Source organism: Scardinius erythrophthalmus, assembly GCF_964197995.2.
Source record: "Scardinius erythrophthalmus genome assembly, chromosome: 5".
In the NCBI taxonomy this organism is placed as follows: Eukaryota; Metazoa; Chordata; class Actinopteri; order Cypriniformes; family Leuciscidae; genus Scardinius; species Scardinius erythrophthalmus.
This window is the reverse complement of record NC_138225.1, coordinates 27,743,523-27,757,056: the sequence shown is the minus strand read 5'-3', so window position 1 is coordinate 27,757,056 and position 13,534 is coordinate 27,743,523. Positions and strand designations below refer to the sequence as shown.

General features: G+C 38.2%; 1 protein-coding gene across 7 annotated transcripts in view; it reads left to right on the top strand.

Annotated features, from left to right (window-relative positions):
• Window positions 1-13,534, top strand: part of wdfy3 (WD repeat and FYVE domain containing 3) — a 79,602-nt gene that overhangs the window by 15,614 nt on the left and 50,454 nt on the right. For all 7 annotated transcript variants that reach the window (XM_081366748.1, XM_081366750.1, XM_081366751.1 and 4 more), the window contains 6 exons: window positions 1,455-1,578; window positions 2,771-2,880; window positions 10,181-10,342; window positions 10,442-10,634; window positions 10,983-11,169; window positions 12,197-12,363. In XM_081366748.1, the coding sequence (XP_081222874.1) occupies window positions 1,455-1,578; window positions 2,771-2,880; window positions 10,181-10,342; window positions 10,442-10,634; window positions 10,983-11,169; window positions 12,197-12,363 (943 nt within the window). The remainder of the gene's footprint in view (window positions 1-1,454; window positions 1,579-2,770; window positions 2,881-10,180; window positions 10,343-10,441; window positions 10,635-10,982; window positions 11,170-12,196; window positions 12,364-13,534) is intronic.

Below are 13,534 nucleotides of genomic sequence, written 5' to 3'. Positions count from 1 at the left end.
TGTAACCCGTGGTGACTTTTATTTATTTATTGTTTTGTTACCATTAAACATCAGTTTAGGGATTACTTTTACTGAATACTGTAAATTTCATAATAATTTTTGCTGAAAATCTAAATTTTTACACTACTGGTCGCAAGTTTGTGGTCAGTAAGAATTTTCTGGGGGAGAATTTAATACTTTTATTCAACAACAAGGATGCATCAAATTGATCAAAAGTGATAGTAAAGACTTTTATATTGTTGCAGAAAAATAAATTCTCCTCTTGTATAACATTGTATTCAAAAACAATCACAAAAATATTTTTTTAATAGTATTTAAGTACGGTACTCTTTTTAACATTAATAATAATAATAATTATAAATATTTCTTGAACACCAAATCAGCATATTAGAATGATTTCTGAAGGATCGTGTGACACTGGAGTAATGATGCTGAAAATTCAGCTTTGATCACAGGAATAAAATACATTTTAAAATAGAAAACTAATAGTAATTTCACAATATTACTATTTTTACTGTAATTATGATGTATTTCTGATTTAAATGAATGCAGGATTGGTGAGCATAAGAGACTTCTTTCAAAAACATCAAAAAAACTTACCAACCTTAAACTTTTGAAAGGTAGTGTACATGTATATGCCATAATCTGTCTGTATATTGTTTGAAAGCAAGAACATTAAAACATTTTCTCCTTTTATTTTTAAATCACTATAGAGATTTTGTCCAAAAACTGTCATTAAACCAAAATGATCCACACTTTGCTTTTAATGTTAATTTAAACAATGAGAAGAAGTGAACCAGCAGTGACTACTTCATTTACAAAGGCTAAGTAGTCGTTATGACATCAAGTGACTCTCACAGGCTGGAGAAGAGCATGATGGTGCTAATCATCCAGCATTGATTATGCAGAAACACTGTAGATGACCTCATCATTGTGCATGAAAGAGCGCTGACCTGCTGCAGCCTGTATGCATTTTAACAGCACTTGTAGAAGTTAGATGAAACATGCTCTCTATTTACAAAGCTGTCATACTTCATTAAGTGTTTTAGACCCATCTGAAATAATGCACATCAGAATTAATACCGCAGTGTCTCTCTAGATTTTGATTTCTTCAAACAGTGAGAGGACTGACATGATAGATTTAAGCATGGCAGTCTTGCACCTCTTATGAATGTTTGTGGTTTATATTAATTTGATTGGACACTCGGCCTGTGAGCCAAATGCTGAAGGGCAGTTTTCAGAGCTCCTGTGAATGTCTTATCTTTGCTGCAATGAAAGATGAATAACTCTACAAACCGAGCATACGGCTCTTTAGACATCAAGGGAGCAATTGCTGTGATTAAATCTCAGCTTTAACTCAACAGGTCCACATCTTTGTAGAGTGAAAAAAATGGAAAGAAAAGAAGGTTGTTCTGTAAATGGTGTTTGTGTGTGTGTGTGTGTGTGTGTGACAGGTGTTTGGGAACGCTCCACCGAGCTCCATGAATGAGAAGTTTTCAGACCTGCTGCAGTTCACTACGCAAGTGTCCAGGTTGATGGTGACTGAGATCAGACGGAGAGCATCTAATAAATCAACAGGTACTTCAACTATCTATTTCCTGATATGTTATACCCACTTTTCCCGATCCAGTCAATTTTGATGGGTTAAAACAAGTCTCACCCTTTTTTTCTCTCGTTTATGTAATAATAAACACTCAAACTGAGTTATACAAACATTTAAATTGAATATAAAAACTGCCTTATGTGCACTTTTTAATAACAGAATTATGGGTAACACTTTACAATATGGTCTCATTTGTTAACGTTAATTAATGGATTAACTAACACAAACTAACAATGAACAATATATTTTTACAGCATTTATTATCCTTTTTAACATTAGCTAATTTTAGTTCACTGTGCTTTAACTAATGTTAACAGACACAACTTTTAAGATTAGTAAATGCTGTAGAACTGTTAGTTCATGTTATCTAATGTTGTTAATGTTAACTAATGAAACCTTATTGCAAAGTTTTGCTGAATTATGTTTCTACTACAATTTGTTGTTGAAATGTAATAACTTAATTTTGGTGCATCACTAGTTTATAACTGCTTTATACCGTTCTTGCTTTAATAGCTGTGTTTATGACTGAGGAAGACTGGGCTTGGTCTCAGAGTCACTCTGCTGTCCACACACTGTGTTGGCAGCTTGTCTTGGCACACGATGTACAGTAATGTTTATTTTTGGTGATGTAATCTGCATATGCTGCATAGATTCACAAAACCCAGACCGAGCATGTCATGAAACAAGTAATTACTTAAGCATTTTAGTAGGTTTTATACCATCTATTAAACATCTTGTGTTTAACGCTTGTTTTTTTTCTTTCAAACTGTAGTCATAGTACTGATGCAACAAAAAGCATAACGTAATGATATTGTATTTATTCTGTATGTCAAATTTATTGTATTTTTATGACTATGGATTTTACAAAATTATATAATTACATTTTTGTTGGAGCAGAAAATAATATTCTTCTGAGTAGCCTAAATCTTGTCCTTTGTCAATTCACTGGGGTTTCACAGTATGGCATCTCAAAATGAGGCTGCAATGGATGAATGAGAAACGAAACCGCCTGCATGTCATCACCTCTAATTGACTCGGCGTCCTTCCCCAGATGAGGCCAGTCACACACAAGCTGACGTGTGAAAATGGATTTGATCCACTTGCGCAGACTGTTAAACGCGTCAGTGATTCTGTTTGTGTGTGTGTGTTTGTGTGCTCCTCCCACAGAGGCGGCCAGCAGAGCCATTGTCCAGTTTCTGGAGGTAAATCAGAGCGAGGAGGCGAGCCGTGGCTGGATGCTTCTGAACACCATCAACCTGCTGGCCTCCTCAGGACAGGTCTGTATGTTTAATGTGCATCAGATGAAACAATCACAAGATGCATGAAACATGAAAACATATTTGATTAGCACTAGAAAAATATATACAGAGACAGTTTGTTTTTTAAAGAAGTCTGTAATGTTCACCATGGCTACATTTATTTGATCAAAATACAGTAAAAACTGTAATATTGTGAAATATTATTACAATTTAAATAACTTTTATTTCTAATTGAAAATATTTAAAAATGTGATTTATACCTGTAATGGCATCATTACTCCAGTCTTCAGTGTCACATGATCTTTCTGAAATCATTCTAATATGCTTAGGCTATTTAGTGCTCAAGAAACAAGTCTTATTATCAATGTTGAAAACAGTCGTGCTGCTGATTTTTTTTTGGTGGAAACTGTGATAATTTTTTTCAGGATTTTTTGAGGAATAGAGAGTTCAAAAGAACAGCATTTATTTTGGTTTTATTCAGCCATTATTTTCCTTTATTCTGGCATTACATGTTTTACCCACCCACATCGCACAAATTTTATCTTTCTAGAAAACAAAACGAAATGTTTTCTTAGAACTTTGTGAATTATTTTGATAAAATACATCATGAAATATAATCTCACCTGGGTACAGGTGCATTGGAGCTACAATTATCATCAAGCCAATCTGTGCAGGTTAAGAGGTTTTTAAAGGGATAGTTCACCCAGAAATATATATTTTTTTCATCATTTGCTCACCCTCATGTTGTTCCAGACCTGTATGAATTCCTTTCCTCTGTTGAACACGCACAAAAAAATTATATTTTAAAGGTCCCATGACATGCTATTTTTTGTAGGCTTTAATATAGGCCTTAGTGGTCCCTAGTACTGTATCTGAAATCTCTTTTCAAAAATTCAGCCTCTGTGCAGAATTATAGCCACTACAAGCCAGTCCCAGAATGAGCTTCCTTCAGACAGGCCGTTTCGGTGTCTGTAGCTTTAAATGTTAATGAGGAGGAGAAAGGCGGCGCAAGGTGGAGGGTGGGTGTGGCCTTGACCATCTTGCGCAATGGTACCGGTCCGTGCATGTAAACGTTGGATATAGCAATGGCACGAAGACACGCAGTCGTTCAAGCATTTCAGTTTGACCCAGAATCTGATCCGGATGGAGAAGCAACAACTCAGCGGTTCCAGCAGGACATTTCCGAATGGTTAGTTTAAAATATTATGTCTGGATACGGTACTTTATTCGGATGGTTTACAGTTATTATCATGTAGCTAACGCTAACCTACTGTTGCCTTTTCATGAGAGATCTGTAACATCTGTAATTTATCTTATTACAATTACATCATCAAGCTCTGCGATCTTGAAATGCGGATATCGCGCGCGCCGTATAACCAACAGGAAAACGGTTATCCAAATAACAAAGAAGTGTACAACACTCGCGTTACAGTGTGTGTATTCACACACAACTGCATGGCTGCATAGCTAATGTGACAGCCACATTCTACGTGTAACAGTCTAGGCAAACATAAACAGTAAAGCAACACACTTATATCATTAGTTGACTTACTGTTCCGAGGTGTGTAGCTGAGCCAAAGAGAGTGATCCAGACTTTAGTTTCAGACGTTCAGCAAGCCCAGCTCTGTATTAACCCTTCGGTGTTCATTTGTACATCCAATTATTGAGCAATTGTTATGCTTCGCTCGCTCAAAAGCCATGATTTCTCTCGTGGACAAACTAAAATCGCGCGCGCGCGTTCCTACTTCCTAGCTCATTTTCTCATGGGCGGAAATATTCTCTGGGCGGGCAAAGCAGAGACAGGGGAGGTAACATTCCTCCTTATAACGTCACAAGGAGGAGATTCAAGATCAGCGCGATTGAGCTTCCATTTTCTCAAAGGCAGAGAAAGATAGCAAAAGCTCGATTTACACCGATTGAAATTTCTAGAAACTTGGGGACCATATACAGGCTAGGGGAACTCATATTAATGTTAAAAAACCTCAGAAAGTGAAAATTTCATGTCATGGGACCTTTAAAAAATGTTGGTAACCAGACAGTTGACGGTAGCTATTGACTTCCATAGTATTTTTTTCCTACTTTGGAAGTCAATGGCTACCGTCAACTGTTTGATTACACGCATTCTTTATAATATCTTTTTTGTGTTCAACAGAAGAAAGAAACTCATACAGATTTGGAACAACAAAACAATGTTTAGTGTATGATACACTAGTATGATGCCTAGTGTTTTAAAATCTGTTCAGAGTTGAAAAGTCATGTAGTGTATTCCAGTCTTAACCAGAACAGTTCATTAGAGTGATCTCCGCCACCTCCTCCAATTCAGCATGATCAATGGAGGTCCAACTAGTGACAATGGAAAACTAGGCATCGGCTTGGTGTGCCACATCCTTCAAAGTTTTCAGCTACCAATTTTTTGTTTTGAGGACCCGTCCTTGTCCCTTGGTGTATGAAAAAGATAAACGGCATTGTGTTTGGGAATCAGCCATCCTAGGTTGGGCTTTCAGCACCCAGCACTTGTCCATACTAGAAAAAGTTGTACTATGTTGAATGTGTGCCTGGTAGTTTCACAGCTGAACAAGACCCCTTATCTCAAGTTACACAAGTCTCTGTTCTCAGAGATGGACACTGTCTTTTCCTAGACTGAGAGACTGGAGAACCGTGTGGAGGCCGGAAGGACTAGTTGAAATTTCTTTAAGTATGTTTTTAGTCAATTTTGGAGAGAGGAGAAATACTCTATAGTGAAAGATGGCTTCTCCAACAATGCTTGCACAAGTCTTGCCTTCCAGCTTCCCCACTGCTGGTGTGGCGACGTAAGGATGGTGTCATGGAGGACCTGTTTCTCAAGCTGTTGATTGCTCAAGCCTGCACAGCTTGAGGCCATGACTACCAAGTCATGGGTCACTTTATGAAGGTCTGTTTGAAGGGAACTTTGTGAAAAGGTATGGACAGTTGCACTCTACATAAATGATCTCCAATTACTAGTTGTTTTTCTCTCTCTGAAGCACTTCCTCTCTGTGCTGAGTTGGCAACGTGTTGCGATCAAACAGACAATATTCCTGTCATGCCATTCATTAGATGAAGAAGGACTGATCCTGCTCTCATCAAAAGCTCTTCAGAAGTATTTCTAGCTTTTGATGTCATTCACCAGATTTCCTGTCCAGGGGAGGTCATTGTGTCAGCGAGATTTGACTAAGTGCCCAAAGGGTGTCTCAGATTTTTGAGCACTTTGGAAATGTCAATGTAGATTTTATGCTTAACAAGGAGAATATATAATATCTGGTGAAGTCTATTTATTAGCAGCTAGTGCTTTTCTATCTTTTGCAGTGCATTGTGGGGGATACAGTATATCCATGTCACGTAGTAGGAAATGGTTTCCGACTATGTGTGCTTACTCTGTGACAAGGGCATGGTTACATCATTGGCAGTGTATCATTACATCAAGGGCTGTCTGTGGATGTCCCATAGTCATTTGTTGTATTGACTGAATGGGAATGTTGTTACTACTGTTCCCACAAGAATGGAAGCCCTTCTAGTTAGATCCTTTATGAAAAGCACTGTGGCAGTACCATGGTACAGCGATGGTCATGGTACATTTCTTCTTATTATCAGTGTTAAATAGTCAGTGTTATCAGTTGTGCTGCTTAACATTTTTGTGAAGACCGTGAAATATTTCTTTTTGAGGAGTCCAAATTAAAACAATTCCCCATCGTCCAAATTAAACAATTCCCCATCGTAAGTACACATTGATGGTCTAAGACACGAAACGAGCGGTTTGTGTGAGAAAATTAACAGTATTTATATCGTTTATACCTCTTGTAACACAGCCACGTCCAAGCGATCTGAGGGCGCGCGCTTCCTGCTGTGTGACGTGTGCGCAGACTGGTGCATAGATATATATACACTAGATGTCGCCTTGGCTACGGCAGTTCATTGGAACGAATGTCTTTAATGCGACATCTAGTGTATATATCTATGCACCAGTCTGCGTACACGTCACACACCAGGATGCGCGCGCGCCCTCAGATCACTTGGACGTGGCTGTGTATAAGAGGTAAACACGATATAAATACTGTTCGTTTTCTCACACAGACCCCTCGTTTCGTGTCTTAGGCCATCAATGTGTACTTACGATGGGGAATTGTTTAATTTTGATGATGGGGAATTGTTTTAATTTGGACTCTGTGCATGCTCTTTGAGACAGTGACCATAGACCTGCATTAAATGACTGACAGACAAGAACGGTTTGACCTAAAAATATAAAAATTTAAACTACTGCGGAAAAAAGACACCTACATCTTGGATGCCCTTGAGGTAAGCTAAAACATACCAAAATTTAATTTCAAAGTGAACTATCCCTTTAAATTCAAGGGAAAAAAGTCTTACTGACCTAAACCTTTGAAAGGTAGTGTACATGCTATTATAATTAGACATTTATGTTCATGTCTCCTTGTGATTTTAAGGTTATTTTTTTGCAGTGTAAGTTGTTTGTTTTTCTATTTTAATAAGGTAGGATCTCATTAATTGGCTTAAGTTTTGCCAACATTGAGTGTTGGTCAAACTTAAAGGGTTAGTTCACCCAAAAATGAAAATTCTGTCAGTAATTACTCACCCTCATGTTGTTCCAACCGCGTAAGACCTTCGTTCATCTTCGGAACACAAATTAAGATATTTTTGATGAAATCTGAGCCATGTTTCACTCCTCCATAGGCTTCCAGTGTGACCGAAACTTGCTGGCCCAGAAAAGTTATTAAAGAGATCGTTAATATAGTCCAAGTGACTCCAGTGGCTCAATCTTAAGTATATCAAGCGACGAGAATACTTTTTGTGCGCAAAAACAAACAAAAATAACGACTTTATTCCACTATTCATTTCCTTCTCTCTAGGCCTCGTAGTGTTTTTGCGCAGCGCGTCTGTGTTACACGTCACCACGTAGGCTCACTATTGGCCGACGCCGGTCATGTGTGTGTTGCGTGATGACGTGCAACACAGACGCGCAGCGCAAAAACACTACGAGGCCCAGAGAGAAGGAAATGAAAAGTGGAATAAAGTCGTTATTTTTGTTTGTTTTTGCGCACAAAAAGTATTCTCGTCGCATGATAAACTTAATGTAGTGCCACTGTAGTTACTTGGACTATTTTAAAGATGTTTTAATAACTATTCTGGGCCGGTGAGTTTCGGTCACACTGGAAGCCTATGGAGGAGTCAAAATTCTGTCAGATTTCATCAAAAATATCTTAATTTGTGTTCCGAAGATGAACGAAAGACTTACATGGTTGGAACAACATGAGGGTGAGTAGTTACTGACAGAATTTTCATTTTTGGGTGAACTAACCCTTTAAGCCAATTAATGAGATCCAGTCTTCCATAATTTTCCTCCAGTCTGTTGTTAGCCACAGTTCTAATATTTATTTTGGTTCATAGAATCCTTAAGGGTAATTTACCTCTATAACATTTCAAAAAGAACTTGTGCACAAAAATATGGAATGCAGTAATGTAGATTTCCTGTGGCCTTTCTCTTACTCGCACTGTCTATTTGTACCCTCTTTTTGCTTTACGTGGAATACATAATGAAAACGCTTTCTTGTGTTAATGTTGATACCTCATAGCTGCTCTTTGAAGTACATAAAACACATTTCCACCATCTAAATACAGACCTCTCGAAATGCTTTCCCAAGTGATTTGGCACAATTTAGGGCTTGTGATAAAACAGAGGATGAGCTTGAATTAATTGCACGATTTTCTTTCCAGGCAGTAGTCTGGTTTTGAGAGGTGAAACATGTTGAAACATGAGGGGTGAAATATGTTTGTATTCCAAGCTGTGAGTTGGAGACAAAAACTGGTGCTCTTGGCAACACCCCCCGCCCCTCGGAAACAACAAAGGTCTTTTCTTTTCTCTCTGTAAGGACGTCCTTCATGCTCTACATTCCCAATGCACCCTCATTTCACCCTCACGGATGCCGTCTCTTGTCTCATCTTTTCCCCCCTCTTGCATTGATGCCTGTGAGAAATCCTGCTCTTTCCCTCTTCTATTGGTGTTTTTCTGTCTGACATCATCGTCAATGCACACTGACTTGACTTCACACCGTCTGCTAGTGTGCTGAGGTAAACTACCACAGAGCAAGCTATAGGAGGCATTATTAGTGTAACCTGCCTTCATTTCTCTTCAAAAACTCTTTATTTGAATGTAAAAGGCCATTGATTTTACTAAAGAGAGTGGTTTGGGTTTTTTTTTTTGGTCACGTAGTATGTTTCCTGGAATGAAAATGCAGAAGTGATGAGTCTCTTCTGTTTTGCTTTCTCATTCTTATGAAAGCAGTGGATGTACTGGAACCTCCATTAAAGTTTGGCACTGCTGGGATTCTTTGGCCTTGTCTTAAGACCCATTCACACCAAGAAAGTTAACTATAATAACTACCCTATCGTTCAAAAGTTTGGCCTCAGTAAGATTTTTTTCCTTTTTTTTTTTTTTTCTTTCTTTTTAAATAAGTTAATACTTTTATTTAACATTGAATTGATCAAAAGAGATATTAAAGAAAAAAATATCTGTTTCAAATAAATGCTGTTCTTTCAAACTTTTTATTCATCCTGAAAAATATGAATGATTATTTATTTCCATCAAAATATTGACCTGTTTTCAACATTGACCAAAATGAGAAGTGTTTCTTGAGAACTTTGGAGCGTTAATTATGGCCATTTCTGATCTATCGTAAGGAGACATGTTTTGTGTGGTAGCCTTTGCACACACTGGTTCAGACTGGATCTGCAATGAAAAAAAGTGTTTGGGCTATACATGAGAGAGAGAATCATTGGCTAGATTGAGCTAAATCCTATAACTTCCTGACTTGCCTTAAAAGCGTCTGATGGGATTTGATTCATTGGCACTGGTAACAGGATCCTGCTCTGATTAGTGTCAGAGGCGACATGGCAGGGAAAAGTGAAGCTCTGACCCACCTGCAGCATTTCCTTTCAGTCACGTCCACCTGAACCCCTTTAGAGCAGAGTGAGGATGATGTCGTCACTGGCCTACCGTTATATGGTTATCAGGGTTTCACCTGAGACCCAAAACTGTGTAGTGAGATCCAAAACAACAAAAAACAAACAAGACTTACATCCTCTAGCTTTTCATCAATTCACCTAGTTTATTGTGGATTTAGACAGTTATTTTTTTGTAATTTGAGTCAAGTTTGGGGTCAGTTAGATCTCTTACCAGAATTGTGAAATATTAAACAATTTGCCTGTTATTTGCATTAGTCAGTGCTTGAATGGAGAAAAAACCATGATCTGTTCATTGAATCCCTCCTCTTCTCTGCTTCTGCAGAAAACTGTGGACTGTATGACCACCATGTCGGTGCCCTCGACGCTGGTCAAATGCCTATATTTGTTTTTTGACCTGCCCCACATGCCCGAGGTTCCTGCCGCTACCCAGACCGAGCTTCCTCTGGGCGACCGCAGAGCTCTTCTACAGAAAGTCTTTGTCCAGGTCTGTCTGTCTTTAGGAACAGCATTTTCTCCAAAAAATACCCATAAAAGACACGCTTTGACACCAACCGTGACTTTCTCTTCTGGTTGTCCTCCTCAGATCTTAGTGAAGCTGTGCAGTTTCGTGTCTCCGGCAGAGGAGCTGGCCCAGAAGGATGATCTACAGCTGCTCTTCAGTGCCATCACCTCCTGGTGTCCCCCCCACAACCTACCCTGGAGGAAGAGCGCGGGAGAGGTGCTCACCACCATCTCCAGATACGGCCTCAGCGTCAATGTCGTCAAGTACATCCACGGTGATGATTTAACTGTCAACTTCTTTCACTGTGGTTCTCTGCCGTTGCTGTGCATGGATGCATAATGCTGAGAATGTGTTACTGCTGACATCTTATGAACCCTAGTAACATTTTAACCTTACTTAACCATTTAACTGTCACTATTGTGCATTTAGTGTTTTTTGAGGTCAATGTCTGGGGGTTGCATGCGCTCTTGTCAGAAATTGCTTTGCAATTAATTGAGGAGCAATCAAATGTCAGCCCTTAAGAGTCTAATATAAAAAACAATGCCACCTGGTCTGTTGTTTTTAAACAAAATGTATTGGTTTATGAAATTCACAATCAACTTGACACTATTTGTTCTTGCAGAGAAAGAGTGCTTGTCGACGTGCATCCAGAACATGCAGCAGTCAGATGACCTCTCTCCTCTGGAGATTGTGGAGATGTTTGCTGGGCTCTCCTGTTTCTTGAAGGACTCCAGCGATGTCTCTCAGATACTGCTGGATGACTTCCGCATGTGTCAGGGCTACACCTTCCTCATAGATCTTATGATCAGGTAATTATTTATTGCACATTTAAATCTTCAGGGTTTAAATGTGAAGGGTAATGTGCGGTCATTGTCTAAAAATAAACCCAGACAGGAAGAATTTTGCAGTAATGATCAGATGACTGTACATTATCCCTCTTATTACATGGCTCCTTTCCAAATATATCTATATTCCATGTCCATGTACACTACAGTTCAAACTTTTGGGGTCGGTAAGATTTTTTTTTTTATGTTTTTGAAATAAGTCTCTTATAATGAGAGATTCACTGAAGAAGGCTGATTGCCAAATCATTTTATTGATCTTTATGTGCTTTGTTGCATAAAAAAAAAGAAAGAATAATTCATAAAGAAGACACAAGCGAGTGCGGATCTTTTGTTTTTCATTTGAAAATATGTCTCTTATGCTCACTTTATGTCGCCTTTTTCGCCTTTTTTCACCTTTGTTGCCATTGGCTTTTGGCTTGCTTGGTTGGGGAAATAAAATTTAACATTTAATTTAATATTCAACAATAATTTTGATCTGCCTGCATGAGCACTGAACTGAGCTGGACGATGACATCACGGTTTTCTCCAGAGCGGCTATATACTGTATATATAAATGAACTAAATGAATAACTTTTTTACAACAAAATGAAATATTACTGAGCTTACTTAAGCTGGACTGTGACGCTTTTTTCTTCTGAAAACAAACTATGTTGCATTATTTTCCTGTTATCTCTGTAACGTTTTAAAGTTCCTAAGACCGGTATTTGTTTGAAATGGAAATATATTGTCAAGTTATAATTGTCTTCAATGTCTCTTTTGATCAATTTAATGGTTCCTTGATAAAGACAAGTATTCATAAAAAATAAAATACCATACATTTTTAAACTGTAGTGTTTGAGTTATTATCTTTCTTGTAGGTTTACTTAAACGGTTTGCTTAAAAAGGATAGTTTAGATTAGTTATTTAAAGGCAATAAGAGGCAGTATAGTCATTTTAATTTCTGATATGTATGAATAGTGATATTCTCTGATATAATTGCTGTACATCTTAGGTTGGAGCAGGCCAAAGAGGATGAAGCCAAAGATGCTCTAAAGGACCTGGTGAACCTGGTGACCGCTCTGACCACATATGGTGTCAGTGAGCTGAAGCCAGCTGGTCTCACCACTGGAGCACCCTTCCTGCTTCCAGGTTTTGTGGTTCCACAGCCTTCTGGGAAAGGTTAGCCCTCTGTAAAATAACATCCACTTGACTCTTAACTTATGTCACAGTGCAGCTGGGTGTGAAAGTTGGTGATGTGAAATTCCGGGGTATGTTGAACTTCGGCCAGGAAACATTGTGAAATTTAGGTCTTTACAGGATTCAGATGGCAAGTGTGTAATTTTGAGGCTTAAGTGGCCTGCATTAGTAAAATACTTTAGAGATTTAGTGTGCTTCTATATTTGCAATCATTCACATTTTTGCATCAGCTGGGATTTTTTTCTTGCTTCCAATTCAGGATTTTTATTGTAACCAACAAAGAAATTCAAATGACAATTTCATCTATAATGCACATTTTATTACTGTTGTTCTCTAAAAAAAATTTTTTTTTTTTTTTTTTGATTAGATTAGATTTTAAGATTTATGGGCATTACGGTCAAACCTTTTTTAAGAACTGGCAGGATGAATTAACCAAGCTGTAATCAATGACTGTCAGAACCAAGAGAAGATTAGTAGTACATCCTGAAGTGAGAGATTAGCGGTATTCTTCCTCTCTGCATTTTCATATTAACGTCCTCATCTATGTCTGCTTCTGCCTCCCTTCGTTAGCTCGATTGCTCTTTTAGTCACGCAGGGAGAAGAAGGGCCTGTGGTTTCTGAGGGAGAATTAAAACATTAGTGTTCACTGGCTGTAAATGGCATTAATTGGTCAGAAGGAGGCAAACGGCTGACACCTACTGTGTAATCTGGTTAGGTTATTTGTTTGGGTTGTCTTATGCCTCGCCAAGAGCCATTAAATGCTGTAATTAAAATAATGGCGCAAGATAATGTTGTTTATGCACCCAGTCACATCAAGACTTCCTCTTTTCCAACAAGCCAATCACAGAGATAGTTTCTTCCCTACTTTGTAGTTTGGAATTTTCATGCAGCCAGCATTATCGCTTATTGCAGTGAGGGTTCATAAAGGTTGAATGCACAAGAATTTGTTTTTAAGGGTTGGAGGACTGACTTATGTTGCTCTGTAATCATATGATGGTTGGGTGTTCTTAGTTAATATTGCATACGGGATGTTTTTCTTGAAGCTTAGTTAAAGAGCATAATGATTTCAGAAAGAGCCAATGAAGCAATAAATATCAGTAATTAATTTAGTGCAAAGAGATATCCCAGAAAAATGCAGCAAGGACAGCCTCCT